The sequence below is a fragment of the Palaemon carinicauda genome, chromosome 4, assembly GCF_036898095.1.
Source record: "Palaemon carinicauda isolate YSFRI2023 chromosome 4, ASM3689809v2, whole genome shotgun sequence".
Lineage (NCBI taxonomy): Eukaryota > Metazoa > Arthropoda > Malacostraca > Decapoda > Palaemonidae > Palaemon > Palaemon carinicauda.
The window spans coordinates 58,509,818-58,524,817 of record NC_090728.1 but is presented as its reverse complement, the minus strand read 5'-3'; the positions used below and the strand labels follow the sequence as shown (position 1 = coordinate 58,524,817).

Genomic DNA, 15,000 nt, shown 5'->3' with positions numbered 1-15,000 from the left:
AGAAATGAATGATAGGGGAAAGCACCTCTTTTTGAATGGATTCTCACACTGTTGCCACGTCTCGACAAATCACCGGCTTGCCTTCTTTCTCCAACCCTGCTCCACCTTCTCTCTCTCTCTCTCTCTCTCTCTCTCTCTCTCTCTCTCTCTCTCTCTCTCTCTCTCTCTCTCTCTCTCTCTCTCTCTCTCTCTCTCCGTGTCACTATATAAATTAGTGTTTCTGAAATTATATTCTCAAGTATTCTAACTTTTGTTCCACCCCTATTGAAGTAGAAATCGAGGCAAATTTTTAGTATAAAGGTTTTTCCCCATTCTAAATGTGTCATATGAGCAGACACTGCCGCTATGCACTATAAGACACACTCTCTGGTCATATAGCTACACTCACAGCCAAGATAAGGCAATTATTTACAAAGTGAACAGGTACTTCTTGGAAAAAGGCTTGCTTTTAAAGGATTTTAAGCTCCTGAACAAGAATATGAACCCCATCTTTCGTTATCATTTGATTAATTATTTCATTTTTGAGTTTATCTGTCTACATGTTTATTTTCTTTACTCATCGATTCTGTTTTTTTCTCGTGTTGCCACTGTCTCCTAAAGAGCTGCAGGAGACATTTAATTGAATTTATTGGCTTTTTCTTATCTATTAAGTTTTTGCTAATAATAATAATAATAATAATAATAATAATAATAATAGCAACACCACAATAACGATATACAACACCAATAATAATAATAATAATAATAATAATAATAATAATAATAATAATAATAGTAATATTAATAATAATAGTAATAAACAACTTCAGGAACCTCAAGTCATTTACCCTCGTGACGAAAATGAATAATTTAGCAAGGGTATCTTGGAATCGTCCTCATTTCTCTGCATTCCAGATCCATTGCATTAATCACCTCTGTTTGAAGGATTCCTGCAATGATGACCCTCTTCCAGGGAATAGCTTATTCATTTACTATATGCCTTGGAATAACCTATTTATGTCTGTCAAAAATCTTTAACACTTCTTTTAAGATATTCCGGGGATAAACGTATTCCTGAGAATGCATGACACATACTTCAAAGTTATTTTGAGTAGGATTTACCTTGTACACTGTTAAAAATTGCCGTAAAAGCGATAAAAATCATGGAATAAATGTTGTCAGGCATTTATCGTTTTAAAACGGATATATTGACGATAAGGAGTGATATTACGGTCACCAATATGTGAAAGATAATAACAAAGTCGGGTAAAAATTAGGGTCACCTGTATTTTACTGAAATACGGCTGTGAATAATACATTTCTTACGGAGAATTTCCGATTAAAATTACGGTTTTTTTTTTCTTTTTGTTTCTCAGTGTATACCACAAAGACAAAGAGAGGTTAAAGAATCATGGAAAATGCAGATGAAGACATTCTGTACCGAAGGAAAATTTATTTTTTCTAGATCATTTAAATAATCGGCCCCGAGACTATACAATAATCTCCCACTAGACACCCGAAAGACTGAAGATATTAAGCCTGTCAAGAGTAAACTGAAGACTTTCTTGGTCTCCAAGTGCTTCGATAGAGTAGATTTGATAATAAAAGAGCAATAGGCGGTGTGAAATGTTGAATGCTTTGGAACGAACATGATAAAATGACTGGGAAGGTCCTGTCCCGCTCAAACTCGTTCGTTTCTTGCAGTGTATGCACAGCCCCACTACCCTTATGAGCTAAGAATGGGGTTCTGGGGGGAGCGTAGTTAATCTTGGTCCTACAGTAGCTTGGGTGGAGAGAGGATTTGGGCGCTGATCATAAGGATATATGGTTAGTCTCTAGGGTATTGTCCTGTTAATATATATATATATATATATATATATATATATATATATATATATATATATATATATATATATGTATATATATATTATATATATATATGTATATATATACATATATATATGTATATATATATATATATATATATATATATATATATATACATATATATATACATATCTAATATACATATATATATATAATATATACATATATTTTTATATATACATATATATACATATATATATATATATATATATATATATATATATATACTGTATATATATATATATATATATATATATATATATATATATATATACTGTATATATATATATATATATGTATATATATATATATATATATATATATATATATATATATATATATACTGTATATATATATATATATATATATATATATATATATATATATATATATATATATATCACAGGAAGAAATATACTGTAAAACCTATTTGGAGCATAAAAGCTACATCTCCAATTGGCTGAGATGGAGAACACTCTTAACAATAATTATTCGTTTGAAATGGAAAGTAAACAACTTCAGTCATAAAATCGCTAAGAATTGAATATTTGCTGATTATTTGAGCTTTCTTTCACCATGAAACTAGTTAAGATTATTGTCATTGAACCTAATAAATACTTCGTGATTGAGAAATGAGATTATCCACTCATGCAAGAACCGCATCATGAGAACAAAGGCCGCCGATATCGATGGAACAAAATAAACTTTCTTTGAGGGGAAGAAACATGTGCAATTAGACCATAATCAGAATTTGCATCAAAGGGCATTGGCGCTCGTATAATAAATATTAAAAATTCCATTAAAACTAAGGCAATCTCCAAACGATTTAATACAACCGCAAACTTAAAAAGCTTTCGAAAACGCAGATCTCCGCCACGGCAGCTTATTTTTATAAACCAGCTTGCCTTTCCCAGAATCAATTTAGACCATAGGCATATTTGAAGTCTGTGTGAAAACCATGTGCGAACTTGGGGTTAAGGTTAGGGTTAATTCGGTTGACCTTTTGCTCGACTTTAATCTTGACCTTTGACCTAGGAATTTCAAAATTGAATCCCTTCCACGTCTCAACATATCAATTAATCCCTGATGGTTTCACAACTCTATGAGTCAAATTGTGGCCAGGAAGTTGTTCACAAACAAACAAACGGACAAAAAAAAATAGGGGCGAAAACATCTCCTCCTCCCAACTTCGTTGGCGGAGGTAATGATGATGGGTAAGTATAGATACAGCAGTTTTAAAAGACTGATATATACTGTTGAATAAATGGATTCCAGAACTTTAACCAGCCTTTGCATTAAAAGGTATTATGTCCATTAAAATCAAGGCAATTAGGAAATTTCAAAACATTTTGATGCATCATGAATGATGATAGATGTGTAAGAATACAAGTTTTAAAATACTGGAACTATAATCCGCCTTTGCATCATAGGGCATTGGCGTTCATATAATGTATAATATATAATATATAATATATAATATATAATATATAATATATAATATATAATATATAATATAATATAATATAATATACTATTTTAAAAATTGTATCCATAATCATCCTGTATCATTTGATGAAGTATTAAAGTGTTTGGAGTCTGCCTAAAAGTTTTTTAAGATTGCCTAATTGATTTAATTTTAATGGAAATATTCATTTTATATTATATGAACACTAACGCCCTATGATGGCGTTTGCGTTCATATGATATAAAATGAATATGTCCATTGAAATTAAATCAATTAGGCAATCTTAGAACACTTTTAGGCAGTCTCCAAACAATTTAATACATCATCAAATGATGAGTATGGATACAAGTTTTAGAATACTGATGTATAATGTATGACTGAATTCCTGAATGAACGGTGTATGTAGTAAAAACACCAACTTGGAGCAAGTTGGATTACTCAATGGACGTCGATAAGAAATGCAACGTGGTAAGATGAACAACCAAAATGTTTAATAAGAAATTTCACCTTCCTATAAATTTCAATCAGAAAATCCTTCGTCAAAGACATTAATTAAAAATTCCTCCTGTCAGGATGAAGATTCCTAACTATTTTTGTCTTATTTCACTTTCTTTGTCCTTGCCGTATGCTGTTTGTGATAAAACAATTATCACAAAGGTAAAGAAAGGAAATTTATAATGCTATTTAAATTAAAATTGCTTACCTTTGTGAAATAGTAAGCAACAGTCTTGTAAATAAAATAAAAATTATAATAATAATAATAATAATAATAATAATAATAATAATAATAAAAATAATAACAATAATAATAATAATAATAATAATAATAATAATAATAATAATAATAATAATAATAATAAATGTCCCGCGGACTCAAAAGAGGAAGATAAGGGAATAGAAAAATAAAATTAAAAAAAGTACCAAGACCTACGAATTGAATTGGGAAGCCTATGGAATATGTAAGTAGAAGTGGTACCAATAATCATAGGGACACTAGGTACAATATCTAAGTCATTAAAAAGGAATCTTGATAAGGTAGGAGTCGATATAGCCCCAGGACTTGTGCAGAATATCGTGCGACTTAAAGCAGCATATATAGTAAGGAAAGTGATGGATTCGTAAGGAAGCTGGATGAAACCAGAACTCCATACAGTAAACTACTAGTTTCTGTAGACTGTGACTCACAAAAAATTAATAAACAATAATAATAATAATAATAATAATAATAATAATAATAATAATAATAATAACAACAACTAGAAAAGCACTCTGAGAGTACAGACCTCCGCCACGGCAGCTAATTTCTCGAAACCAGCACGCCTTTCGCAGAATCAATTAATCATTTCCAGCTCTTTACATAACAGGTTAAAATTTGTGGTCAGAAAGCTGTTCACAAACAAACATACACACACACACACACACAAACAACCCACAAACAGGAGATAAAACATAACCTCCTTACAGCTTCGTTGCCGGAGGTAATAATAATAATAATATTAATAATAATAATCTGTTCACAAACAAACATAAATACACACAAACAGGGGGTAAAACATAACCTCCTTCCACCTTCGTTGGCGGAGGTAATAATAATAATAATAATAATAATAATAATAATAAGCTGTTCACAAACAAACATAAACACACAGGGGGTGAAACATAGCCTCCTTCCACCTTCGTTGGCGGAGGTAATAATAATAATAATAATAATAATAATAATAATAATAATAATAATAATAATAATAATAATAAGCTGTTCACAAACAAACATAAACACACACAAACAACCCACAAACTGGGGGTAAAAAAAAAAAAAAAATAAAAAAAAAATAATAATAACAATAATAATAAAGATTATCATCATCATCACCACAAACTCAACAAACTCGTATTTCATAATGGAGGTACATTGACCACTCTGAGTAGAATGTTACTCGTTAAGTTGTGCATGACCTTTGACTTAGTGCAGAGAGCCCCGGGTTTTCCAAATTCAGTCACCCCACCCATACATTATTAAGACTTCCTAAGCAGGAATACCTTTCAACCCTCAGCCTTATCGTATATTGATAGGCGATGAATCTTATCTATCCTCAGTGCATTCAACCCCTTGCTATCCACTGATGATTAACCAGTTAACCCCTGTCACCCGAAGTGGAGGTTAAAATGTTTATAGTCTAAGTGAAATCATTGATAATAGAAGAGGGCTTCCAGAAATGGATATAAATTGACTGTGTATTTGTGAATACGAGAAATGAGTCTGTATCATTCCCTTAAAAGTTAAAGTTACTATTCCCGTATAATCACACAAATTCAAGCTTTAAATAGTGTATCATTATTATTATAATTATTATTAATATAATGATTATTGTTATTATGATCATCATCATTAGCTCAGTTACATAACCCTAGTTGAAAAAGCAAGGTGCTCTAAATCCTTGGGCTCTAACAGGGAAAATAGTCCAGTTTGGAAAGGAAATAAGGAAATGAATAAACTACAAGAGAAGTAATAAACAAAATAAATAAAATATCTTAAGAACAGTAACAATATTATATCGATTTTTCATATATAGATATAAACAAATTCATAAAAGATAGAATAGTGTGCCTGAGTGTACCCTCAAGCAATAAAACTCTAACCCAAGACAGTGGAAGTCCATCGCACAGAGGCTATGGCACTACCAAAGACTATAGAACAATGGTTTGATTTTGAAGTGTCCTTCTCCTAGAAGAGCTGCTTCCCATAGCCAAAGAGTCTCTTCTACCATTACCATTAGGAAAGTAGTCACTGAACAATAACAGTGCAGTAGTTAACCCCTTGAGCGAAGAAGAATTATTTGGTAATCTAAGTTTTCCTAGGTATGAGGACAAAGGATGTGGAAAGAATGGGCCAGACTATTAGGTGAATGTGTAGGCAAAGGAGGAATGAAGCGTAACCAGAGAGAAGGATCCAATGAACTACTGTCTGGCCAGTTAAAGGACCCAATAACTCTCTAGTGGTAGTATCTAAACGGGTGGCTGGTGCCTTGGCCAACCTACTACATATAAATGATAAATGATAAATCAATATTCTCCTTTAATCAATAACCTACTTTCAAGGCTTTCATAATCGATATCTTTGTTTAGCAAGATTATTTTACCTAAGAAGTGAAATTTGATCATGCTACATTGTTATATTGCGTGTGTAATTTATAATTATACAACAAAAACACTTTGGAATAAAATAATAATAATGTTTATACACTAATACAGGAACTTTCTACTTCGTAATTTGAATTTTTATGTTTCGCTTTGGAAATTCTTCAAACTATCTGCTTCTAAATTTAGTAAAACAATAATGATCAAATTGTTTACTGTCATTTAACAATACGCGTTTATAAACATTAGGTGGCATTTTAAACATAAGGCACATATATACATACACACACACACACACACACACACATATATATATATATATATATATATATATATATATATATATATATATATATATATATATACACACATATGTGTGTATAATGTGCTAGATGTGTATTTTTAATATATATATATTACGTATAAAAGTATAAAAGAGCAAGTGTGGTGTTTGTGCGTGAGAGAGAGAGAGAGAGAGAGAGAGAGAGAGAGAGAGAGAGAGATATTGGCATTCATAACTCCTCTAGGGGATCAACAAAAACTAAAAAAGAAATTACTTCACAATATGCCATATTTATCAAGGCTGACGTAATACATTCCAATCCCAGGTGTTTTAACATACGTGAAAACGTATTTATGACTTTGTCAATGCAAGGGTTCCTATTTCCCCTTCTCAATAAATTTCTTGTAATTGGGAACATACTTTTGAATAACAAAAACGGCATGACATTAATATGCAAAAATATTAAACAATGAAATAAACGAAAATCTATTATTGATTTCAAAGTGTTTGAATGACCTAAGTGGGCGTGGCAGAGAATATTATTTTTATCTTTCTTCGACCTAGTTTCGTACACCTTATTTCTATCATAAATTCAATTCACGTTACAATGTAATCTTTTTATATGACACAAAAATTCATATTATTTACACACAAAAACATAAAAATAAAATAGATATCAAGAGGGTGCTTTTGTGTTTTCCCGGCATTTATACTTGGTAAAATTCATTATTTAGTTAAATTTATCATCACCATCATCATCACTGTGACTGTTACCATCACCATGAATGGCTTTCAGTCACTGTTATTATCACCAACACTGACTTTCCATCACTGTTATCACCATGAAAGAGTTTTAGTCACTGTTGTCATAATCATCAACGACTTCCAGTCACTATTATCATCACCCTAAATGATTTTGCCATTGTTATCATAAACATCAATAACTTTCAATCAGTTATCATCACCATCAATGACTTTCAGTCACTCTTATCATATAAATCAATGACTTTCTTTCACTGTTATCATCACCAACACTGACTCAGTCACTTTTATCAATACCCTCAATGATTTTGTCACTGTTATCATAAATCGATGACTTTCAATCACTGCTAACACCAACAATGACTTTTAGCCACTGTTATCATCACCATCAATGACTTTTAATCACTGTTATCATCACCAACAATGACTTTCATTTCGGGAGTGCAAAAGTAATCATATGTACATAAACCATAACCATTTTTACAAATATCGCGAAGACTTTCAATCGGAATTATCAATTTATTTAGTTTTTTTCTCATCATCATTTAGCATCTAAGATATCTTAATCCTTTTTAACAACTTCTGAAATTGCCTAATCACCATAAATCATTCATAATATGAAATAGAATATTTTTTTTTAGTTCGTATTTCTTTTATCATCATTATTATCATTATCACTTGCTAAGCTATAACCCTAGTTAGAAAAGCATGATGCTCGAAGCCAAGGGGCTCCAACAGGGAAAATAGCACAGTGAGGAAAGGAAAAAAGGAAAAATAAAATATTTCAAGAACAGTAACATTAAAATAATTATCTTATATAAACTATAAAAACTAGAACAAAACTAGAGGAAGAGAAATAAGATAGAATAGTGTGCCCGAGTGTACCCTCAAGAAAGAGAACTCATGTAACGAACAATAATTAAAAAAAATAAGAGGGTGGAGAATGTAAGAAATAAAGAGAGGAGGAATAAAAGAAGAAAGAGGAAGAAAGAAGAAAAGCTCTAATAATTTCAGAAGAATTCCTCCATAGACGTATTGATCACGTAGCCAATGAAATGAGTATTTCATGACCTGGTCTATTTTCGCCGGCTCTTGTCACAGAACAGAGTTCGCCCTTTAGTTTCAGAACCGAGAATAAACCTGGCGATGAAATGTCAGATATTTTCGTCTACTGATATCTGTGTTTGACGCAAGACATAGAGAGAGAGAGAAAGATAGGGAAGAATTCGTTTCTGAAAGTATCCCAAGAAAGAAGTCAGTTCATAGGTCGAAGAACTAGTTGATACCAGTTGGGTATTGATTATCAACAATAGCAGTTTTCCCTTTTTGGTTTTGTTTGTTTGATATAAAATTTGATTGATAAATTATAGCTTTCGAAGAGTAATGAAAGCAGTAGTAGGTATTTTTTTTTTCTTTGATATAAAATCTATTGATAAATTATCGCTTCGAAGGGTAATGAAAGAATTTAATTTTCTATCTGACTTCAAAAGTAGCAGGTAAATATTTTTTTTCTTTGATATAAAATCTATTGATAAATTATCGTTTTCGAGGGGTAATGAAACCATTTTTTTTTATCCGACTCAGTCGCAGATAAATATTTCTTTGTTTAATATAAAATTTATTGATAAATCATTTCTTTCGGAGGATAAGAAAATTTTTTTTCTTTAACTTGACTTCAATTTCAATCGTAGGTAAATGTGATCTCTACCCTGATCTTATATTTTTTCTTACTTAGTATAAAATTTATTGATAACTCATCTCTTCCGGAGGATAATGAAACCTATTTTTTTAAATCTGACTTTAAAATATTCGTAGGTAATTGTGATTTCTACCCTGATCTTATAAACGGATAAGTTTGTAAGACTGAATGAACATCTCTTAAATGTACAGTTGGACACAACAGTCCATGGTACACCATACTCCGAAAAGGTGCACCCAGTCACACCCTTACTTCACATGCAAATAACCAAAGAAATAGGGTCAGAAAGATGGCAGAGGTGGTGGGCGGAGCGAATCATAGGAACTCGTATGATTGGGTGTAATTCTTCGGAGAAGGGTGTACCATAAATTCCTGTGTCCCACTGTACAGTACATGTTCTTAAACCTAACGAAATCTCATCCACTTTAGAATCACGAAATGGCAATTCTTGAAATGTTCACAGCATTCTACCAAGCAGCTCTTCTAGAAGAAGGACACTCCATAATCAAACCATTGTTCTCTAGTCTTGGGTAGTGCCATAGCATCTGTACCATGACCTTCCACTGTCTTGGGTTAGAGTTCTCTTGCTTGAGGGTACGCTCGGGCATAATATTCTATAGTATTTATCTTCCTCTTTTGTTTAAATTTTTTACAGCTTATATAAGAATTATTTATCTTAATGTCATTGTTCTAGAAATATTTGATTTTTCCTTGTTTCCTTTCCTCACTGAGCTATTTTCCCTGTTGGGGCACCTGGGCTTAAAGCATCCTGCATTTCCAATTAGGGTTGTAGCTTAGCAAGTAATAATAATAATAATAATAATAATAATAATAATAATAATAACTGAATGCAGACTTGCTTTACCCCTAATTTCGTATTACTGTCATTCAAAGTGGATCGAAAGAGTAACATTAATAAAGAAAAAATGTCAAGCCGATAAAACAATTCAATAAAAAATATAAACAAGAACATCATTGTCTATCGAGCAATTTCGGTTTTCAAAGCCAAGCATCGACCGTTTAACCGAGTTGTATTTGAGATCGTCACAACTTCAATAAAAACGACATACGAAATCGATAAGGTATTTTCTCTTATGCCTTTATACTGCTTCAAAGCACCAGCCATCGACCCCCCCCCCCCCCCGACGAGGAATTTCATAAGTGAAGACCTTTGCTTCTCTATCAAAATTTCTTTCATGCAATGTACAGCTGGACACGGGAATTCGTGGTACATCCCGCTCTGAAGACTTGCATCTAACCACACCCTTACTGCAAGTCGAGTTCCTGTGATTAGCCTCGCCCACCACCTATGTTATCTCTCTCTACACTAACTGTTTGGTTATTCGCCGAGAAATAAGGATGTGACATAGTGTACTTCTTTGGAAAGATGTGTGACAGTGTGTCAGTAAAACTGATGTCAATGAATGTAGTAAAATTGATGTCAATGAAAGTAGTAAAAGTGATGTCAATGAAAGTATTAAAAGTGATGTCATTATCAATGAAAGTAGTAAAGGTGATGTCAATGAAATTATCAAAAGTGTTGTCATTATCAATGAAAGTAGTAAAGGTGATGTCAATGAAAGTATTAAAATTGATGTCATTATCAATGAAAGTTGTAAAGGTGATGTCAATGAAAGTATTAGAAGTTATGTCATTATCAATGAAAGAAGTAAAACTGATGTCAATGAATCTAGTAAAAGTGATATTAATGAAAGAAGTAAAACTGATGTCAATGAATCTAGTAAAAGTGATGTTAATAAAAGAAGTAAAACTGATGCCAATGAATCTAGTAAAAGTGATGTTAATGAAAGAAGTAAAACTGATGTCAATGAATCTAGTGAAAGTGATGTTAATGAAAGAAGTGAAACTGATGTCAATGAATCTAGTGAAGTAAAAGTGATGTTAATGAAAGAAGTAAAACTGATGTCAATGAATCTAGTAAAAGTGATGTTAATGAAAGAAGTAAAACTGATGTCAATGAATCTAATAAAAGTGATGTTAATGAACGAAGTAAAACTGATGTCAATGAATCTAGTAAAAGTGATGTTAATGAAAGAAGTAAAACTGATGTCAATGAATCTAGTAAAAGTGATGTTAATGAAAGAAGTAAAACTGATGTCAATGAATCTAGTAAAAGTGATGTTAATGAAAGAAGTAAAACTGATGTCAATGAATCTAGTGAAGTAAAACTGATGTCAATGAATCTAGTAAAAGTGATGTTAATGAAAGAAGTAAAACTGATGTCAATGAATCTAGTAAAAGCGATGTTAATGAAAGAAGTAAAACTGATGTCAATGAATCTAGTAAAAGTGATGTTAATGAAAGAAGTAAAACAGATGTCAATGAATCTAGTAAAAGTGATGTTAATGAAAGGAGTAAAACTGATGTCAATGAATCTAGTGAAGTAAAAGTGATGTTAATGAAAGAAGTAATACTGATGTCAATGAACCTAGTAAAAGTGATGTTAATGAAAGAAGTAAAACTGATGTCAATGAATCTAGAAAAAGTGATGTTAATGAAAGAAGTGAAAGTGATGTCAATAAATCTAGTAAAAGTGATGTTAATGAAAGAAGTAAAAGTGATGTCAATTAATCTAGTAAAAGTGATATTAATGAAAGAAGTAAAACTGATGTCAATGAATCTAGTAAAAGTGATGTTAATGAAAGAAGTAAAACTGATGTCAATGAATCTAGTGAAGTAAAACTGATGTCAATGAATCTAGTGAAGTAAAACTGATGTCAATGAATCTAGTAAAAGTGATGTTAATGAATCTAGTAAAGTAAAACTGATGTCAATGAATCTAGTAAAAGTGATGTTAATGAAAGAAGTAAAAGTGATGTTAATGTAAGAAGTAAAACTGATGTCAATGAATCTAGTAAAAGTGATGTTAATGTAAGAAGTGAAACTGATGTCAATGAATCTAGTAAAAGTGATGTTAATGAAAGAAGTGAAACTGATGTCAATGAATCTAGTAAAAGTGATGTTAATGAAAGAAGTGAAACTGATGTCAATGAATCTAGTAAAAGTGATGTTAATGAAAGAAGTGAAACAGATGTCAATGAATCTAGTAAAAGTGATGTTAATGAAAGAAGTGAAACTGATGTCAATGAATCTAGTAAAAGTGATGTTAATGAAAGAAGTAAAACTGATGTCAATGAATCTAGTAAAAGTGATGTTAATGAACGAAGTGAAACTGATGTCAATGAATCTAGTAAAAGTGATGTTAATGAACGAAGTGAAACTGATGTCAATGAATCTAGTAAAAGTGATGTTAATGAACGAAGTGAAACTGATGTCAATGAATCTAGTAAAAGTGATGTTAATGAACGAAGTGAAACTGATGTCAATGAATCTAGTAAAAGTGATGTTAATGAACGAAGTGAAACTGATGTCAATGAATCTAGTAAAAGTGATGTTAATGAACGAAGTGAAACTGATGTCAATGAATCTAGTAAAAGTGATGTTAATGAACGAAGTGAAACGGATGTCAATGAATCTAGTAAACGTGATGTTAATGAACGAAGTGAAACGGATGTCAATGAATCTAGTAAACGTGATGTTAATGAACGAAGTGAAACGGATGTCAATGAATCTAGTAAACGTGATGTTAATGAAAGAAGTGAAACGGATGTCAATGAATCTAGTAAACGTGATGTTAATGAAAGAAGTGAAACGGATGTCAATGAATCTAGTAAACGTGATGTTAATGAACGAAGTAAAACGGATGTCAATGAATCTAGTAAACGTGATGTTAATGAACGAAGTAAAACGGATGTCAATGAATCTAGTAAACGTGATGTTAATGAACGAAGTAAAACGGATGTCAATGAATCTAGTAAAAGTGATGTTAATGAAAGAAGTAAAACGGATGTCAATGAATCTAGTAAAAGTGATGTTAATGAAAGAAGTAAAACGGATGTCAATGAATCTAGTAAAAGTGATGTTAATGAAAGAAGTAAAACTGATGTCAATGAATCTAGTGATGTAAAACCGATGTCAATGAATCTAGTGAAGTAAAACTGATGTCAATGAATCTAGTAAAAGTGATGTTAATGAAAGAAGTAAAACTGATGCCAATGAATCTAGTAAAAGTGATGTTAATGAAAGAAGTAAAACTGATGTCAATGAATCTAGTAAAAGTGATGTTAATGAAAGAAGTAAAACTGATGTCAATGAATCTAGTAAAAGTGATGTTAATGAACGAAGTAAAACTGATGTCAATGAATCTAGTAAAAGTGATGTTAATGAACGAAGTGAAACTGATGTCAATGAATCTAGTAAAAGTGATGTTAATGAACGAAGTGAAACTGATGTCAATGAATCTAGTAAAAGTGATGTTAATGAACGAAGTGAAACTGATCTCAATGAATCTAGTAAAAGTGATGTTAATGAAAGAAGTGAAACTGATGTCAATGAATCTAGTAAAAGTGATGTTAATGAAAGAAGTGAAACGGATGTCAATGAATCTAGTAAACGTGATGTTAATGAAAGAAGTGAAACGGATGTCAATGAATCTAGTAAACGTGATGTTAATGAAAGAAGTGAAACGGATGTCAATGAATCTAGTAAACGTGATGTTAATGAAAGAAGTGAAACGGATGTCAATGAATCTAGTAAACGTGATGTTAATGAAAGAAGTAAAACGGATGTCAATGAATCTAGTAAAAGTGATGTTAATGAACGAAGTAAAACGGATGTCAATGAATCTAGTAAAAGTGATGTTAATGAACGAAGTAAAACGGATGTCAATAAATCTAGTAAAAGTGATGTTAATGAAAGAAGTAAAACGGATGTCAATGAATCTAGTAAAAGTGATGTTAATGAAAGAAGTAAAACTGATGTCAATGAATCTAGTGATGTAAAACCGATGTCAATGAATCTAGTGAAGTAAAACTGATGTCAATGAATCTAGTAAAAGTGATGTTAATGAAAGAAGTAAAACTGATGCCAATGAATCTAGTAAAAGTGATGTTAATGAAAGAAGTAAAACTGATTTCAATGAATCTAGTAAAAGTGATGTTAATGAACGAAGTAAAACTGATGTCAATGAATCTAGTAAAAGTGATGTTAATGAACGAAGTAAAACTGATGTCAATGAATCTAGTAAAAGTGATGTTAATGAAAGAAGTAAAACTGATGTCAATGAATCTAGTAAAAGTTATATTAATGAACGAAGTAAAACTGATGTCAATGAATCTAGTAAAAGTGATGTTAATGAAAGAAGTAATACTGATGTCAATGAATCTAGTGAAGTAAAACTGATGTCAATGAATCTAGTAAAAGTGATGTTAATGAAAGAAGGGTAACTGATGTCAATGAATCTAGTAAAAGTGATGTTAATGAAAGAAGTAAAACTGATGTCAATGAATCTAGTGAAGTAAAATCGATGTCAATGAATCTAGTGAAGTAAAACTGATGTCAATGAATCTAGTAAAAGTGATGTTAATGAAAGAAGTAAAACTGATGTCAATGAATCTAGTAAAAGTGATGTTAATGAAAGAAGTAAAACTGATGTCAATGAATCTAGTAAAAGTGATGTTAATGAACGAAGTAAAACTGATGTCAATGAATCTAGTAAAAGTGATGTTAATGAAAGAAGTAAAACAGATGTCAATGAATCTAGTAAAAGTGATGTTAATGAAAGAAGTGAAACTGATGACAATGAATCTAGTAAAAGTGATGTTAATGAAAGAAGTAAAACTGATGTCAATGAATCTAGTAAAAGTGATGTTAATGAAAGAAGTAAAACTGATGTCAATGAACCTAGTAAAAGTGATGTTAATGAAAGAA

At 31.1% G+C, this 15,000-nt stretch overlaps 1 protein-coding gene across 1 annotated transcript in view; it reads left to right on the top strand.

The window, feature by feature from the left end:
- The window catches only part of LOC137639444 (dentin sialophosphoprotein-like), a 131,687-nt gene that overhangs the window by 99,438 nt on the left and 17,249 nt on the right, over positions 1-15,000 (top strand). The window contains exons 2-7 of the mRNA XM_068371718.1: positions 10,609-11,071; positions 11,547-11,721; positions 12,015-13,223; positions 13,318-14,097; positions 14,291-14,512; positions 14,762-15,000. The exon at positions 14,762-15,000 is cut by the window's right edge and continues 144 nt beyond it. Of these exons, the coding sequence (XP_068227819.1) occupies positions 10,609-11,071; positions 11,547-11,721; positions 12,015-13,223; positions 13,318-14,097; positions 14,291-14,512; positions 14,762-15,000 (3,088 nt within the window). The remainder of the gene's footprint in view (positions 1-10,608; positions 11,072-11,546; positions 11,722-12,014; positions 13,224-13,317; positions 14,098-14,290; positions 14,513-14,761) is intronic.